The 19208-nt window shown below is 47.7% G+C and overlaps 1 protein-coding gene across 4 annotated transcripts in view; it reads right to left on the bottom strand.

Moving 5' to 3' along the window:
• Positions 1–1854: 1854 nt before the first annotated feature.
• The window catches only part of LOC116987521 (oxysterol-binding protein 2-like), a 212351-nt gene continuing 194997 nt past the window's right edge, over positions 1855–19208 (bottom strand). For 3 of the 4 annotated variants that reach the window (XM_033043607.1, XM_033043605.1, XM_033043608.1), the window contains 7 exons: positions 17193–17438; positions 13232–13352; positions 11073–11176; positions 7718–7813; positions 6495–6679; positions 4628–4848; positions 1855–2639 (listed from right to left, as the gene is read on the bottom strand). In XM_033043607.1, coding sequence (XP_032899498.1) covers positions 2497–2639; positions 4628–4848; positions 6495–6679; positions 7718–7813; positions 11073–11176; positions 13232–13352; positions 17193–17438 — 1116 coding nt within the window. In that variant the 3' untranslated portion in view covers positions 1855–2496. The remainder of the gene's footprint in view (positions 2640–4627; positions 4849–6494; positions 6680–7717; positions 7814–11072; positions 11177–13231; positions 13353–17192; positions 17439–19208) is intronic. The other variant, XM_033043604.1, reaches the window with a different exon arrangement.

The raw sequence follows: 19208 nt of genomic DNA, 5'->3' as shown, positions 1-19208 counted from the left end.
TCTGTAGGGCTTGTGGTGTGGAGAAGAGGGGGGTGAGGGGGGAGGGGGGTTGGGGGGGGGGGGCGGGTAGAATCAGATCATAGCAATCCCAACCTGTAACAACCAGCAGTTCAGGGTACTGGGGAGTGGAAGGCTGTCTTTAGTCAGTAGTCCAGCAGCCCATGGTGCAGTGAGAAATAGAATTCACTGGATTGTGAGGTAGAAAATAATGTTGATGATGCATTGCATGTTAGAGCAAATGATTTTTTTGTGTCAAACAATGTAGAATCCCTACACTTAAAGCTTGCAATGTGATTTGCAGTGTGATTTCTGTAATTTTGCAATTACATTCTAGAAGTGTGAAGATGTTATAGAAACATAGAAAATAGGTGCACGAGTAGGCCATTCGGCCCTTCGAGCCTGCACCGCCGCTTTAGATCAACGTATGTTTTCCGTTGATCTAAAGCATAACAGATCAGTTGACCTACTCAATACCCAAAAGGGATTTTGTTACGGAGCAGCAATCTACAAACGTGGCCAGTAAGATCTACATTTCACCTTCTACAGGCAAACTTTCAATCTCAGTTTGCATTATCACTTCAAGTCTGTCTCATAATTCCTTGCAGCAGACCCTTTTTCCCCTCAGCCACTTGCTCTTTATACAGGCCAAGTGTCCATCGGCGAGTTCTCACATATTACAGTAAAAGGCCAATGTTGCTCCCAAACCCAGGCTGATTCCAGTCTAATGCTACAGCCAGAGACCTCTGCATTTTGTTTTTAACAATAAAATCTAATTCCAGCTGATAATGTGGAAAACCAAAGCGATCGTCTCTGTGCGGAGCTGCGGGACATGGGCAAGGTCCTCAATTATTATTTCACCAATGATTATTGGTTAGCACGCAACAAAAGCTTTTCATTGTACCTCGGTACATGTGACAATAAACTAAACTAAACCTCAGTTTTTGCCGTGGAGAAAGACATGAAGATTGGGGAACATGGGACAGTTAATGGAGATGTCTTGGGGACAGTCCGCATTACGATTGAGGAGGTTTTGGATGAGGCTCCTGAAGATGGATAAGTCTCAGGCTTGATCAGATATATCCAAAGACACTTTGGGAGGCTAGAGAAGAAATTGCATGATATGACATGGGTGAGGTGCCAAAAGACGAGGGTGACTAATGTTATGCCTCTATTTAAGAAGAGCTGCAAGGAAAAGCCTGGGAACTATAGACCAGTGAGCCAACATCTGTGGTGGGCAAGTTACTGGAGTGGTTTCTGAGGCATTAACTGTCCCATGTTCCCCAATCTTCATGTCTTTCTCCACGGCAAAAACTGAGGTTTAGTTGGGCAATTGGGATGAGGAATGGTTAATGGAGTATAATGCAAATGAGTGCGAGGCATTGCGTTTCAGGAAGTCAAATCAGGGCAGGACCATCACAGTGAATGGCAGGCCCATGATGACTGTTGTAGAGCAGGTACATAGTTCCCTGAAGGTGGAGTCACAGGTTGATAAGATGGTCAAAAAGGCTTTTGGGATGTTGGCCTTCATCAGTCAGGGTATTGAGTACAGAAGTTAAAATGTTATGTTACAGTTAAAGATGTCGGTGTGGTTGCATTTGGAGTATTGTGTTCAGTTATGGTCACCCTACTATAGGAAGGATATTGTTAAGCTGGAAAGGGTGCAGAGAAGATTTACAAGGTTGTGGCAAGGACTTGAGGGCTGAGAGTTGGGTTGGGTAGGACTTTATCCCTTGGAGCACAGGAGGCTGAGGAGTGATCTTAAACAGGTCAATAAAAACATGAGGGGGATAGATAGGGTGAATGCACAGTCCTTTACCCAGAGTAGGAGAATCAAGAACCAGATTACATAAGTTTAAGGTGAGAGGGGAAAGATTTAATAGGAACCTAAGGGGCAAACTTTTCACGCAGAGGGTAGTGGGTATATGGAACGAGCTGCCAGAGGAGGTAATTGAGGCAGGTACTATAGCATTTAATAGACATTTGGACAAGTACATGGATAGGAAAGGTTTAGAGGGATATGGGCCAAATGTGGTCAGGCGGGACTGATGACATGGGTGAATTGGACCAAAGGGGCTGTCTCCTTGCTGTATGGCTCTGACTAATTTGGTCAGCAAAACTCTGACCTTTTATCCTAAACTGCAGATCACATCAACAGTCAGGGGTTTAAGGATGTTGGAGTACCTGGCTATTAGAACACTGGTACTAATCCCGGTCTTCAAGCAACCCACCGTTCTCCCTCTGCAGTCACCTGTAGCCAAAAATAATTCCATGAATCTTCTCTGGGTCATATTATTTTGGGAGGGGGAAGGGGAGGGAGCTGTGTTGTATCTTTGGAGTGGGGCTGTGGTGTTTATTTGCATTGACATTGTTGGTACCAGAAAGCTGCCCTGTATGTTTCCGTTGTGTTGTCCCACAGTGGAGGTTGGCATTGCTCCTTTCCTCTTCTGCTGGTGACAGAGGACACTCTGAGGTCCATTGGCCTGGAGCTGGCCGTGCTCAGTAAATGTCTGGGCACAGATTCCAGTCTTGTGTCTCCTTACTCTCCCAGTAGCCACCTTTGTAAACATACATCTCCTCTCCGGTGATGGGGTCTTCTTTCTTCTGAAACCACACAGGCTTGTAAGCATCACAGTCCCTGCCTGTAATTGAAAGAACAGGATTTCATTTATCGAGTCACAGAGAGACAAAGCACAGGCTCTTGGCCCACCGAGTCTGTGCCAACCATCAACCATCCGTCTGAAGAATGGTCTCGACCCAAAATGTCTCCTATTTCTTCTTTCCAGAGATGCTGTCTGACCCGCTGAGTTACTCCAGCTTTGTGTGTCTATCCTTTTACACAAATTCTACTTTGATCCCCATTTTTAATTTAGACTTTAGAGATACAGCGTAGAAACAGGCCCTTTGGCCCACCGAGTCCACACCGACCCATGATCATTCTAGCACTATCCTACACACTAGGGACAATTTACAATTTTTTTTTACTAAAGCCAATTAACCTACAAACCTGTACACCTTTGGACTGTGGGAGGAAACCGGAGCACCCAGAGAAAACCTACGTGGTCACAGGGAGAACGTACAAACTCCATATGGACAGCAGTCAGGATCGAACCTGACTCTGGCACTGTAACTCCGGTAACTCTCCCGCTGCGCCAGTGTGCCGCCCCATTCTCCGAACGTTTCCATCAACTCCACCCTCATTCCACTGCTCACCTACACACTGGGGACAATTTACTGTGGCCAATGAACCTACTAATCCACAAGCCTTTGGGGCATGGGAGAAAACTGGAGCACCCAGACATGGGGGAAAACTGGAGCACCCAGTGTGTTCAGAGGGAGCGCATGCAAACTCCACACAGAGAGCACCCAAGGTCAGGATTGAACCAGGATCTCTGGGGCTCTGTGACCCCGGCTCTCCCAGTTGTGTCACTGTGCAGCCCACAAATAGTGCCTCTCAAAACATCCTGACATCTAAAAGCACCATGCAAGCAATTTGTGAAGCACAGTCACTGTAGTAGGTAGGAAGTAGTAGGCCCCTCCCTCGGTCATGACTGACCATGGGTGATGCATCCTAGTTTGCAGGTGATGTGTGGTCGGATGTAAGCCTGGGCGATGTCATATGGAGGACAGGCTGTTGCCCAAGCAGCACGACCCCCCCTCTCCACGTCGCTGATCGATCCAAAGGAACAGCAGGGCCATTACAGTTTGGCACCAGTGCCGTCGCAGGAGCTGTCAGAGCGAGGTTGTAGACCACGACGAACTGACTTAGGGGCTCCGACTCTGGATTTTCTTGAGGTTTACTCCAGGAGCCTTTTCCATGACTGGATATGGCCACAAGGCAGTGGAGGTTTTAAATCAGAGTTTTCCTTCTCCTAGATGGACTGCCTTCCCAGGCTGATGAGCCCCATCTGCCTGAGAACAAAGAGGGACCTGGCATGGGAGGACTGTCGAGAGGACAGAGGGACCCGGTGTGGGGGGGACCATCGGGAGAACATTGAACACTTTGTAACTGTCGGCGCCCTATACGTGGTGACTCTTTGCATACTTTGTGTATGGTATGCAATACAAAGAATTTTAATGTGACATGTCACATGTGATAAAGTAACATTCATTCATTCCAAGTTCGTTCTGGACTTTTAGCAATGTCAGTTTTCAATACTAAGTCCACCTCCTTTCTTCACGGTGACGTTTCCCTCCCCCCTAATGGCCAGACTCCAGCAACTGGATCGGTGATTGTTCCTCGTCTGGGGATAGTTCTACCAATGTGCACGGTGGTGAATCTGTGGAATTCATTGGCCAAGTCAATGGATATTTTTAAGGCAGAGATAGATAGATTCTTGATTAGTACGGGTGCCAGGGGTAATGGTGAGAAGGCAGGAGAATGGAGTTAAGTGGGAAAGATAGATCAGCCATGATTGAATGGTGGAGTAGACTTGAAGGGCCAAATGGCCTAATTCTGCTCCTATCTCTAATGAACTAAGAACTTATCAAGGTACGTCGATGCCTACACAGGTCATGAGAGGCTGAGCTGGATTTAAGGACAGGTGTGAGTCGAGAGGGCTGCTTTACCCTGTCAGACAGCTCCGCTTTCACCCTTCCCTGAGCCCCACCCAACACTCTTGGTTCTCACCGTCCTCCAAGGCTTTGACTGCCTCGGCCTCCCTCAAACGGCGGGTAGCTCTCTGCTTCTCTTCTAGCCGCTGCTTCTCCACGTTTGCCTCCTCCCAATTGCCGTTTTCCATCAGGCGCTGATCCGGCCTCAGACGGCTGTCAGTAGGCGCCGTCATGCTCTCCACCTCGTTCAGGGTTAACGCCAGCTCGGAGAAGTAGTACATGTTTTCTGCATTGTCGCTGAAACAGAAGGACGTATTGTTGCTGTGATTCTCAGCAGGGAACCCACATCTAATGGCCTCGGAATGGTACACAACATTCGACAGAGCTTAAAAGGCTACATTTTGAGGATAGGTTCCAGAATTATGTACAGTTCTGGGCACCATGTTATAGGAAGGATATTGTCAAGCTTGAACGGGTTCACAGAAGATTTACGAGGATGTTGCCAGGACTAGAGGGTCTGGGCTATAGGGAGAGGGTTGAGTAGGCTGGGTTTTTATTCCTTGCAGCGCAGGAGGATGAGGGGTGATCTTATAGTGGGCTGGGTACTTTTCGGCACCGCCGTTTCGGCGCCTCCGTTTTGGAGGGTTAGGGTTATGGTTAGGGTTGGGTCGGGTACTTTTTGGCGCTGCAAAGGAAACGATCTGCTTTAAGTTTTCAACATTTCCTTCCCTATGGCACATTAGCACAGTCTTATGTCAGTGCTAATGCTAAATACATATGACAAAATAAATTCAAGAGCATGCTGTAGTGTGAATAGAAAACATATTAAATGAAATGCAGGTCAGTAAATTTTGATGAACTTTCTAAAACGTTAAAAACCCCCATCGGCCATCCCTCACGAAAAGCAGTCCTGAATGCTAACCCTAACCCTAACCCTAACCCTAACCCTAACCCTAACCCATCAAAACGGAGGCGCCGAACCGACGGCGCCGAATGGTACCATTCCGCTTATAGAGGTGTATAAAATCATGAGAGGAATAAATCGGGTAGATACACAAAATCTCTTGCCCAGAGTAGGGAAATCGAGGACCAGAGGACATAGGTTCTAGGTGAAGGGGAAAAGATTTAAGGGAATCTGAGGGGTAACCTTTTCACACAAAGGGTGGTGGGTGTAAGGAACCTGCCAGAAGAGGTGGAGAGGGACTATCCCAACATTTAAGAAACAGTTAGACAGGTACATGGATAGGACAAGTTTGGAGGGATATAGACCAAATGCAGGCATGTGGGTCTAGAATAGCTGGGACATGTTGGCCGGTGAGGGCAAGTTGGGCCGAAGGGCCTGTTTCCACATTGTATGACTCTATGACTAATTTGAGTGCTTGTGGCTGAAGAATTGAGGTATTTTAGGAGTCAGTGGAGTAGAATAAATACATATTTATTTTGGGTAAGGACCAAAAACAAGAGAGTATGATATTAAAACTGGAATTAGGCCAGTCACGACCAACATAGGAAGCACTTTCTCCACACAAACACTAGCATAAAATTGGAACATGGGTGATTGGTCAAGTTAAGTTTTGAAGACTGGGATTGGGTGGAGGGAGAAGGTGACAGCAGTGATGAGAACTAAAGATAGGAGGGGAAATGGCAAACACGCACCTTACCGCATCTGAAATGACCACAAGAAATTTTACATGGCATGTACCAGCATGCATGGCTTATTTACCACAAGGTTGGTGTAGACTTCGTGATAAACCAGATGTGGCTCTATGGATCACAGAATCCCACACCACAGAAAGAGGCAATTGAGCTAATTGAATCTGTGCCCACTTTTTGAAAGGACTCCAGATCACAAATTGTTCCAGACTGCATTCAAAACAGGCTAATGCCTGAGATGACGGTTGATAGATTTACACTGTGTGTTAGTTTGTGAAGTCAATACTCACGGAAGTGGATATTTCCTCCACAGCACCTTGGGTGGAAGGGTCTGGTAGACGGTTTTCTGCTTGCCTTCACAACTGGTCCCATCTTGACTGCTCTGTACAACCTTTGCAAACTCCATCTTCTCATCCCATGTCCCTGACAGGATATAATTAGCTTTTCCATCTCGGTCTGTCACTACACCTGTCACCTGTTGTACCACAAGAAAAATGTTCTCATTGTGTTACCCACCAGAGGAGGGGTGGGGGGGTAAGAGGTGGGGAGGAAGTTGAGAGGAAATAGAGTAATGCCCCTGTCCCACTTAGGAAACCTGAAAGGAAACCTCTGGAGACTTTGCACCCCACCCAAGGTTTCCGTGCAGTTCCCGGAGTTTGCAGGTGGTTGCCGGAGGTTGCAGGTAGTGGAAGCAGGTAGGGAGACTGACAAAAACCTCCGGGAACCGCACGGAAACCTTGGGTGGGGCACAAAGTCTCCAGAGGTTTCCGTTCAGGTTTCCCAAGTGGGACAGGGGCATAAGGGTAACAAAGTGGGGAGCCTCCCTGTTAGCTGTGTTCCCGTCACAGGTTCGAGGAAGACTGAGCCACTGGGACAAACCTGAGACCACCTTCGGCACTGTGTGGTCAAGACTGGGTTGCCGGGGACAAGTCTGAGACACCAGAACCTCTTCCTGCCCACAGACAATGAGGGACTGTACCCACACACAAGGGGCAAAGACTGGCCGCCAGGATAATTGAGAGACTGCCGGTGTCGTCTCTTCAAGCCAAAAGCTGAGCCACCAGGAAGAATCCTGAGACTGCCAACGTGGCCTCTCGAGGCAAAGGTGAACTACAGGAAGAAGCCTGTGATCGCCACGTCTCCCTCTTCGAAGGCCAGGACTAAGCTACTGGGACAAGCCCGAGATCATCTGTGCCATCGCACATGTGCTCTGATGGCGAGGGATAGCGCTCCCATGCAGCCCTGGGCTTTCTAACCACTGTAAATACAATATTTCACATGGATTTGCCCTACTACAAGTGTTGGTGTGGTCATTGCCAAACCCCGCATTGTCCCCGATGCCACAATTTATTGTTGGTGATAATTTCAAAGATCAGTTATGATTATTTCTGGCCCACACTGAATTTGAAAAAGCAGCAAATAATTTAATAGTTGCTATCAAATTAAATGAACCAGCATTCTGCTGATAAAAGGAAATCCCTGTTACAAAGGCAGAATACATGGTGCCACTCACCTTCCTGGCACAGTCCCGTGAGAAGTAACTATAGGGACTGAATTTGAGTTGACACTTGTCCCTTGTCTTGAAGTTGATGATATCGATGTCTCCTGACTGAAGGGGAGAATGCACGATTACACTCTGAATCTTCACAAGAATTTAATTACAATCAAGATGTTTGACTGATAGTCTACAGTTGAATGAAAACTGGATCTGATTTATTGGTCTTGAATGAATTGCTGAAGTTTAGTTTAGTTTAGAGATACAGCGCGGAATCAGGCCCTTCGGCCCACCGAGTCCACGCCGACCAATGATCCCCGTAGACTAACGCTATCCTACATACACCAGAAACAGTTTTATTGAAGCCAATTAGCTTACAAACCTGTACGAATTTGGAGTGTGGGAGGAAACCGGAGCACCAGGAGAAATCCCATGCAGATTACAGGGCTGCCAACTCTCACGCTTTGAGCATGAGACTCACGCCCTCAAGCAAACTCTCACGCCCTCACGCTCATCAGAAATCTCTCACGCTCAGTGGTGAGAAATTTAGTGATCAACGAAAATTTCGAAACTCGGATAAACTGCATGGTCCGCGGGTGTTGGAGAGCAGGGGCTGCGGGAGGGATGGGAGCAGAACCAGCGGCCGGAACAGATGCGGGGAGCCGGGACTAGCGAGTGTTTGCCGGGGCTGGCGTGTCGCTCGCTGCAGCTCTGGCCATGGAGCACGGACAGTGCATGTCCCGGGCGTCGGAAGCGTTGCGCCGCTGCCGCTGCCGCGAGAGTCTCTGTACCGAAGGGACAGACTCTCAAAGGGAGGTGGAGAGAGAGAGAGAGAGAGGGGAAGGAGACAGGGAGACAGTGGGGGGAAAGAGAGGGGGGTGAGAGGAGAGAGAGGGGGGGAGTGAATGGAGAGAGAGAAGAGGGAGGGGGGGGAGAGAGGGGGGAGAGAGGGGGGAGAGTGAGGTGGGAGAAGGGGGGGAAGTGAGAGGGGTGAGAGGGAAGAAAGAGGGAAGAGAGAGGGGTGGAGAGGGAGGAGAGGGTAGGAGAGAATGGGAGAGAAGGGGAAGAGAGGGGGAAGAGGGGGAAAGAGAAACGGGGGAAAGAGAGATAGGGGAAGAGGGGGAAAGAGAAACGGGGGAAAGAGAGAGATAGGGGGGCAAAGAAAAAGAGAGAGACAGAGGAGAAAGGGGAGAGGGCAAGAGGAAGAGTGAGGTAGGAGGGAGAAATGGGGAAGAGAGGAGGAGAGAGGGGGGGAAGAGAGAGAGGTGAGAGGAGAGACAGAGAGAGGGGAAAGAGAGGGGAGAGTGTGTGGAGAGGGAGAGAGGGGGAGATAGAGGGGGGGAGAAAGGTTGGGGGAAGCGAGGGGGAGAGAGAGAGGGGAGAGAGAAGAGGGGGAGAGAGAGAAGAAAGAGGAGAGAGAGAGAGGGGGAGAGAGGGGGGAAAGAGAGGGGAGAGAGAGTTAGGGGAAAGAGAGGGGAGAGAGAGGGAGAGGAGAGAGGGGACAAGAGAGGGGGAAGAGTAAGGTGGGAGGGAGAGAGGGGGGAAGAGGGGAGAGGGGGGAAAGAGGGGAGAGGGGGGAGAGAGGGGGGAAGAGAGGGGGGAAGAGAGGGGGGGGGAGAGAAGAGAGGGAAGGTGAGAGGGGGAGACAGGGGAGAGAGAGGGGGTGAGAGGAGAGACAGAGAGGGACAGAGGAGATAGAGGGGGGAAAGAGAGGGGGATGGGAGAGATAGATGGGGAGAGAGAGAGGGGGGGGGTTGAGAGGAGAGAGAGCGGAAGAGAGGGGGGAGAGAGAGAGAGAGTCTCTGTGTCGAATTTGCCCAGGTGACCGGCATGGATCAGGCTGCGGCTCGGTGCATCCTGGAGGACAACCAGTGGCTGCTGGAAGTAAGTACCAAGCACTGGGTAGGAACGGTGGAAGGTAGTGGACTTCAAATGGGGGTGGTTGGAGAAAGCATCCTGCTTGCCTGCTAGATTTTCACTTACTGTAACTGCAGGAAAAATGTTCCCGATGTTGGGGGCGTTCAGAACCATGGGTCACAGTTTAAGAATAAAGGGGGGGCAGTTAGGACTGAGATGAGGACAAACTTTCTTCACGTAGAGAGTTGTGAATCTGTGGAATTCTCTGCCACAGAAGGCAGTGCAGGCCAATTCACTGGATGTTTTCAAGAGAGAGTTACATTTAGTTCTTGGGGCTAACGACATCAAGGGATATGGGGGAAAAAACAGGAAAGAGGTACTGATTTTAGATGAATAGCCATGATCATATTGAATGGCAGTGCTGGCTCGAAGGGCCGAATGGCCTATTCCTGCACCTATTTTCTATGTTTCTATGCTTGAGTATATGGCAATAAAACTCGATCACTTGATTTTGAAGCATTCATGCATGGTGGAGGTATAATGTAGTCATAGAGTGATACAGTGTGAAAACAGGCCCTTTGGCGCAACTTGCCCACACCCGCCAACATGTCCCAGCTACGCTACCTGCTTTTGGTCCATACCTCCAAACCTGTCCTATCCATGTATCAGTCTAACTTTTTCTTAAATGTTGGGATGGTCCCTGCCTCAACTACCTCCTCTGGCAGCTTGTTCCATACACCCATCACCCTTTGTGTGGATAAAGTTACCCCTTAAAAAGTTACCTCTTAAAAATACTTCATACGAAAAACATTGAAATCATACTTCTACAGTGCACTAAAACATGATTTTAATACATCAAATTTCAAAAAATTCCTACCCTTCTTCCACACCCTCTCCCCACTCGGTTGTTCCACTCCCTCACCGGGTACCCCCAAGGCCAGTGATCAGTGATCGCACAGCCTCCCCCCTTTCAAAAAAGCTCCAATCCAATTTAAAGCATATATATTGCATTCAAGTGTAAGTTATAAGACTCGCTACAGTATGCACCATATTGCACAATTTCAAGCTGAAAAATGCAAATGTTCCGTACCAATGGGAGGGGGCACCCTCCTCCCACCCCCCCTCCTCCCACCCACCCCCTCCTCCCACCGTCACCTGACGGCCTGTGTGTGCCAGGGGGTGCCTTCTGCAGTCAACCTTGACAAACAACCATACCCTCTTCTGCTGGCCCACTCTTCGCCTGTTATGGAACTGGTTCGGTGGATACAGTGAACGTGTGGGCATCTTCGCACCAGAGACCCAGGGTGGTCCTCTTGCCCTAATCCATTCCCAATGTTTTCAAACAAAAGGACACAACACACAACACAATGGCAAACTGCCTGACTTACTGCTGCACCGATCCATGTATTACCACCTTCATCTCCTCCCCATCACTGCACCAGTTAACCCAAGTACGCTTCTTTCTGTTCTGACCTGACGTTTAGTTTGTAAGAGTTATACCAAGCTTGTCACTGACCTGGTCGATCCACAGCTTGCCGACAATGATGTTGTGCACAGTGGAGGTGACCTTCCTCCACATATAGTGGTTGCGCCCCGAGTGGAACTGTAAGTGAATAGCACCTGCGGGACAACAAGAAGCAGAGGAGAGCAGAGACAATAGGACGTTTGCGTCTTTCTATCTGAGGTGAACCATCTATCCTGTACCCCTTGCTTCGACCACAACACGCTGGCAGTCTGACAACCTAACAATAGCTGCAGAGGCAGGAGAGATGTATCCAAGGGGAAAACAGATCTCTATTTGACAGGCAAAAATTCTAGCACAAATCGAAGAAGGGCAAGATTCGATGGGTCAGCAGGACCAGCAGAGGCACTGAACAATGGCTGCCTGCACTGCTGTAGGAAGCTCAGATGCTTCTAAACAGGATGGATTTCATGGTAATGAATTCGAGAGAAAAGGTTAAATCGCACAACACACAATTGGGTGGCGCAGCGGTAGAGTTGCTGCCTCACAGCGTCAGAGACCCGGGTTCGATCCCGACTACTGGTGCTGTCTGTACAGAGTTTGTACATTCTCCCCATCAGGTTTTCCCCGGGTGCTACGGTCTCCTCCCACATTCCAAAGACGTGCAGGTCTGTCGGTTGATTGGCTTCTGTACATTGTCTCTAGTGTGTAGGATAGTGCTGGTGTACAGAGTGATCACTGGTCGACGCAGACGCCTTGGATCGAAGGGCCTATTTCCACGCTGTTTCTCTCAAAGTGTCTAAAAAAAAAGGTACTCCATTGCAAAGACATGCAGGTCGGTAGCTTGGCAGATGATATCGGCCCATGGTGTAGGAAAGTAGCAGGAGAATTGGGGGCAGGTGGTAAGTTGACGGGGATGCAAGAGGAACAACAGATTTAGTGGAGCCAGGTGCTTGATTAGTATGGGTGTTGGGGATTATGGGGAGAAGGCAGGAGAATGGGGTTGAGAGGGAAAGAGATCAGCCGAATGGCCTACTCCTGCACCTAATTTCTATGTTTCTATGTTATGAATGGCAGAGTAGACCTGATGGGCCAAATAGCCTAATTCTGCTCCTAGAATTTATGAACTTGATGGTGACATGAAAATAGGACCTTCGGCCCAACGTACCCCTGTTGTATGACTCAATGTGGCACTATCTCTATGAGAAATCCAGTGTTTTGAAAGACATTTTAATCATTGAATGCTCCAGATCGACTGAGGTGATTTTCCAAGAACTATAAGCTATTGTAGAAATTGCTTGGAGTAAAACATCGTGTGAAGATTGGAATGATCAGATGAGAATTAACTTTAGTGCCACACATGTTCAAATAATCTGGGAACGTTAATCCCTCATCTAAATCTCCAGAGGGGAAGCAATAGATGGGATAAATGCACAGACTTGTTTCACCCAGAGAAGGGGAATCGAGAACCAGAGGACACTGATTTAAGGTGAGGGGGGAAAGATTTAATAGGAACCCGAGGGGCAACTTGTTTTACACAAAGGTTGGTAGGTTTATGGCACAAGCTGCCAGAGGAGGTAGATGAGGCTGATACTATCGCAACGTTTAAGAAACATTTAGACAGGTACATGGGTAGGATAGGTTTAGAGGGATGTGGGGCAAATGCAAGCAGGTGGGACCAGCGTAGATGGGGCATGTTGGGCGGCGTGGGAAAGTTGAGCCGAAGGGCCTGTTTCCCCCCTTTATGACTATGAACTGCTCCTCCTCCCTGTGACAGAGACAAATGCTAACAAAAGTCAACCAAAGGTTGGGGACCTTTCATTGCAAAGTGTTTGACTGCCTCCTTGTGGGTCGGATAGAAAATTGCACAGGTCTTGTTGTGAAGAGCACTGTTGGATATCCCATTATCCCAGTTGCAAGCTGAGGCACACCTTCAGATTCGGCAACAGTTTCTTCCCAGCTGTTATCAGGCAACTGAATCATCCTACCACAACCAGAGAGCTGAGCTGAAGTACTATCTACCTCTTTGGACTATCCTTGATCGGACTTTGCTGCCTTTACCTTGCACTAAACATTATTCCCTTATCATGTATCCACACACTAAATGGCTCGATTGTAATCATGGGTTGTCCTTCTGCTGACTGGATAGCACGCAACTAAAGCTTTTCACCGTACCAATAAACGGAACAAAAAAACTAAAACCAGTCTCTTACCTAGCGGCATGATGGAGAGGTACTTCCCACGGAACTTGCTGGCGATGGTGATTTCTTGCCACAGGGTCCAGCCGCACTTAGAGTAGACGTGGTGGGCCGCAGCTGGTGGATGGTGGCTCACCTGCGTGCAGGAGGGTGAGAGAAAACTAATCAGGGCAAGCCAACAAGATGTGCCTCAATATCAGCAGAAAGCTGTTGGAAGTTTCATTGTTACAGGGAGGTGGAGCAAACATAGGGGATGAGGGGGAGAGGTCTCAGGGACAGATAATGGAGGGAGTGAAAGAGAGGGGGCAGGAAATGGAGAGAGAGAGAAGATGCGGGGTGGGAAATGGAGAGAGAGAGAGAAGCAGAGGCAGGAAATGGAAGGAACGGGGCAGGGAATGGATGGAGAGAAGGTGAGGGAACGGAATGGAGGGGAAAAAAAGGAGAAGAGACAAGAAATGTTGGGAGAGAAAGAGCTGGGTAGGAAATGGAGTGAGAGATGCAGGGGACTGGGATGGAGAGAGAGAGAAGCAACATTGGAAGTGGAGGGAGAGGAATATGAGGGGACTGGATCCAGATGGCAAAACAAAGTGGTGGCTTGGAGATACTGATCTAGAAATTAATGGGTAGTGATTGTAAAGGCCCACAGATAATAAAGAGAGCCGCAGGGTGCTTGTTCCCCAGAATGGACAACGCTGGAACCAACGGGTGACGTTTGGGTTCGAGACCCTTCTTCAGACTCTGAAGAGGGTCTCAACCCCAAACGTCACCCATTCCTTCAGCCTGTCCCGCTGAGTTACTCCAGCATTTTGCGTCTATCTTCGGTGTGAACCAGCGTCTGCAGTTCCTTGCTACACAAAGCTGGAACCAGTGGAACCTCTGGGGACGCGAGTGGGGTATTCTGGCAGCTTGAGCTCAGGAGAAAATCCATATTCCAAATTAATTTTCAGCAGTAACGAAGTAGAATAACCCAAGCAGAAAATGGCATCGCAATATCATTTCCAAAAATATTCAAATTTATTTATGAATACACCACGAATGTACATTAACTGTAATTATTAGTGACAGAAATTATCAACACCTTTACTGTGCTTTTAATTATAAATCGAGCTTGCAGTCATCAATGTAATAGTGTATGACAGAATATGCAAGATTGGTTCTTAATATTCATGAGTTTAACAGCCTTAGAGTTTCTGTCGTTGTGTGTCATTTTTACAGTTGGGTCAATTAATGACTGGAACAAAATCTTATTATTTTGTCAATCCATCAAGTTCACTGACTTTGCACTACTCAGTTTTTGGAGATTTAATCCTGGGTATGCACGCTAGATTTAGTTTAGTTTAGTTTAGAGATACTGTGGAAACAGGCACTTCGGCCCACCGAGTCCTACACCAGGGGTGGGGAACCTGTGGCCTTAAGGCCTCATGCGGCCTTCTAGGCCATTAAGTGCAGTCTTGAATTAATCCAAATTTTGTACAACAAATCCTTTTATTTTTATTAATATGTTTTTGTTCGTCTTTCATTATTTTTATTTTAATCTTTAAATGAACGTATTTAAAACACCAAAGAGTAAAAGAAGATTCAACGAAATAATCCTATATCTAATTGAAGTTTCTTGGATGCGGCCTTATTAGATTACAGCTAACTTAATGCGCCCTTCCAACATAAAAAGGTTCCCCACCCCTGTCCTACACTATCCTAGGGTCAATTTACCATTTTACCAAGCCAATTAACCAACAAATGAGTACGTCTTTGGAGTGTGGGAGGAAACTGGAGATCCCGGAGAAAACCTCCGCAGGTCACGGGGGGAACGTCCAAACTCCATACAGACAGCACTGTAGGATCCGTAGTCAGGGTCGATTCCGGGTCTCTGGCTGTAAGACAGTAGCTCTACCGCTGTGCCACTGTGCCGCCCAAAATGATGAAGTAGTAGATGCTGATCAGACCTTTGACCACACCATAACAAATTAATTTCCGGTCGAATCCGTGGGGAGGAATATTTCTGGCCGGAGGATCCTAGATCCAGATCATTTGGTCATCGACCCAAATTGAATTGACCCAAGATTTAACATGGCTTTACATTCTTGCAACACACAGTTACAGGCCAAAAACAGGAAGAAATGTTCCAATGAAATGAAAGGGAATGGTCTTTCAAGCTCAGAACATGGGCCGCGGAACCGGGGGGGCTGCAGCCCCATCAACTTTTTTGGCGAGACATGCTTCATAACCCGAAATTAACCGGCTCGCAGGCGTATTTTTCCCTTCTTCTGAGGACCTCCGACATCCAGAATCTCAGAACAAGCGCACAGTGAGTGCGGCAAAACCAAAGATCATAGAGCGGAGCTCCACTCTATGACCTTTGGGCAAAACCACGACCAGCCGTGGCGAAAACCGACTGCCCTCTCAAAACCCTCCCTCCCTCCCTCCCCTCCACTCAATGGCCACAGTGGAGATATGGAACAGTGAACAAAGCGCTGTAATTAGCCACTGAGGGAAGGGAGGGTGAGCCCCGAGAGGGAGGGAGAGAGAAAGAGAGAGAGAGAGTCGGCCCTGAGAGGGAGGGAGAGAGAGAGAGAGCGGGGGGGGGGGGGAGATGGGGGATATATCCCCCCACTTTTTAAGTTAGGGCATGGCCTGTATTATCCCTCAGTTTTTTGAGGTCGAGCAACAACAAAAAATAATAATTGTGCCACCCTCCCCCCACTCGATCTCTCCGCTCCCTCACTGGGTACCCCCGAGGCCGGTGATCAGAGATCGCTTAGCCCCCCCCCCCACGTTCAAAAATGTTCCGCAGCCCCTGTAGAAGTGGGATGGTGTGGGCTGAGAGAGGATGTTGAAAGCCAGTTAACTGAAGAGTGTAATGCCATGTCAGAGAAACACATTGCTAATGTGTTTTCACCAACTCAGTATTTATTCCAAAGCGTAGAAAAGGTACCATCACCTGCTGATTAGCTTTTAGTTTTAGAGATACATCATGGGAACAGGCCCTTCGGCCCACCATGTCCGCGACAACCAGCGATCTCCCGTTCACTCTCATTCTGTCCTACACACTAGGGACAATTTACAGAAGCCAATTAACCTACAAACCTGCACATCTTTGGAATATGGGTGGAAACGGGAGAAAACCCATGCAGTCACAGGGAGAATGTACAAACTCCGTGCAGACAGCGCCCATAGAAAGGATTGAACCCGGGCCTCTGGCGCTGTGAGGCAGCAATCCAACCGCTACGCCACTGTGCAGTGCATCCTATGGGGTATAATTATTTGCTATTTGTGATAATTTGTTCACATATAATTGTGAGTCCAGCAATTGTAATATTTGGAGTATTTGGTTGTGAACGATAAGTGCTGCTTTAAGAATTCCTTTACATTACTTTAGAGATACAGCACGGAAACCGGCCCTTTGGCCCACCGAGTCCATGCCGACCCCATACACTAATGATAATCGATGTTTTAAGAATTGTGACAATTGCTTGACTGTTCTGTGGGCTGCTAAATATATATAAGTTCCAGAGAAACACACTTTGTTTTAAGCTCTTTGACTCTCATGTTTTTGTGCCAATGGACTTCATTGGGCATGAGAATCCGACAGGGAACACAGTAAGAGAGACACAAAATGCTGGAGTAAGTCAGCGGGACAGGCAGCATCTCTAGAGAGAAGGAATGGGTGACGTTTCGAGTCAAGACCCTTCTTCTGATTGAGTCGGGGAGAGGGAGACGAGAGAGGGGGAAGTGTGCAAAGAAAATGTAAGATTTTGAAAAGAACAGATTAAAGCAGATCAGTCTGAACTCGAAACATCACCCATTCCTTCCTCCCATAGATGTTGCTTGAGTTACTTCAGCATTTTGTGACTATCTTCGGCGTAAACCAGCATCTGCAGTTCCTTCCGACACAGGTCAAAGCAGACGATGATCAAGGAAATGTACAGTATAGTTCAAGGTAAAGACCCTTGCCTGCCGCAAAGGGTCCCCCCCTCACCTGTTCACATAGCGAGCGGTAGCCACTCTCCGCCAGCCTGTCCAGCTCGAAGGTCTCCCCAAGCAGAGGGTTAAATGGCTTTGCTGTGCGATGGATGGTGGTTGAGTAGGAAGACACGGAGAATGCGGCCACGTAGCACATTTGCTCAGCCGGGTTTTCACACTGAGCTGCCTTGTCCAATAGCTCGTGATATTCTAAATCTTCAGTTAGTCTTTGAAGCATTGATAAAGGCTCATTGAAATTAACCTGCAAGTAGAAGAAACATTAGGTCAAAGGTCTTGCTTAATTAAGTCGATGAGGATACAATTGCACATGGCATTAATTTTTCACGCCCATCTTTTAATTCGATGAATATTCTCTTAAATGTCTACAGGTGAACAGTAGAGAGCATACTGACTGGTTGCATCACAGCCTGATTTAGCAACACAAATGCCCAGGATCAAAGAAGATTGCAAAAAGTGGTGAACACTGCCCAGTCCATCACGGGTGCCAACCTCCCCACCACCGAAGGGATTTATAAGAGTCGCTGCCTCAAAAAGACAGCCAGCATCATCAGAGACCCACACCACCCTGGCCACACACTCATTTCACCCCTGCCATCGGGAAGGAGGTATAGGAGCCTGAAAACTATAACGTCCAGGTTCAGCAGCAGCTTCTTCCCTGCAACCATCAGGTTCTTAAACACTTCCAAATAAGCTCTGAACCTCATAGATTTTGGGACATCATTGTTGTCTTTAGAAACATAGAAACATAGAACATAGGTACAGGAGTAGGCCATTCGGCCCTTCGAGCCTGCACCGCCATTCAATATGATCATGGCTGATCATCCAACTCAGTATCCCGTACCTGCCTTCTCTCCATACCCCCTGATCCCTTTAGCCACAAGGGCCACATCTAACTCCCTCTTAAATATAGCCAATGAACTGGCCTCAACTACCTTCTGTGGCAGAGAGTTCCAGAGATTCACCACTCTCTGTGTGAAAAATGTTTTTCTCATCTCGGTCCTAAAGGATTTCCCCCTTATCCTTAAGCTGTGACCCCCTTGTCCTGGACTTCCCCAACATCGGGAACAATCTTCCTGCATCTAGCCTGTCCAACCCCTTAAGAATTTTGTAAGTTTCTATAAGATCCCCCCTCAATCTCCTAAATTCTAGCGAGTACACTATTACACTATTATTTACACTATTATTACACTATTATTACACTTTACACTATTATTGTTTGCTTGTTGTTTATTATGCTGTTTACAGAATACTAGTCAAGTCAAATTTATTTATATAGCACATTTAAAAAACAACTCTCGTTGGCCAAAGTGCTTTACATTTGTTATAAGAATAGCACAACAAAAGAAACTACATACATATATACATGTAGCCCTCACTCAGAGGACGTCAGGAAAGGCTTGGGAGTATAGATAAGTCTTTAGTCTTGAGTCTATGTTTACATACCTGTTGCGCTACTGCCAGTAAGAATTTTATAGTTCCATTTTGGGACGTGTGACAATATAACACTCTTTACTCTTGACATCACTGATCCAGAGGTACACAAAAATGTTGGAGAAACTCAGCGGGTGCAGCAGCATCTATGGAGCGAAGGAAATAGGCAACGTTTTGGGACGAAACGTTGCCTATTTCCTTCGCTCCATAGATGCTGCTGCACCCGCTGAGTTTCTCCAGCATTTTTGTGTACCTTCGATTTTCCAGCATCTGCAGTTCCTTCTTGAACACATCACTGATCCAGAGTTGAGTTAAGCGCTGGAAAGCGATTCGACCACAATGAAGTATCACAAATGGGTTCAATCTTATTGGGCGGCACAGGGTGCAACAGTAGAGTTGCTGCCTTACAGCACCAGGGTCCTGGGTTCGATCCTGACTACGGGTGCTGTCTGTTCAGAGTTTGTATGTTCTCCCTGCAACCACATGGGTATTCTCAGAGTGGTCCGGTTTTCCTCCCACACTCCAAAGACGTACAGGTTTGTAGGTTTATAGCTTAATTGGCCTTGGTAAAATAGCAAGT

Source organism: Amblyraja radiata, chromosome 25 (assembly GCF_010909765.2).
Source record: "Amblyraja radiata isolate CabotCenter1 chromosome 25, sAmbRad1.1.pri, whole genome shotgun sequence".
In the NCBI taxonomy this organism is placed as follows: Eukaryota; Metazoa; Chordata; class Chondrichthyes; order Rajiformes; family Rajidae; genus Amblyraja; species Amblyraja radiata.
This window is presented reverse-complemented; position numbering and strand designations above follow the sequence as displayed.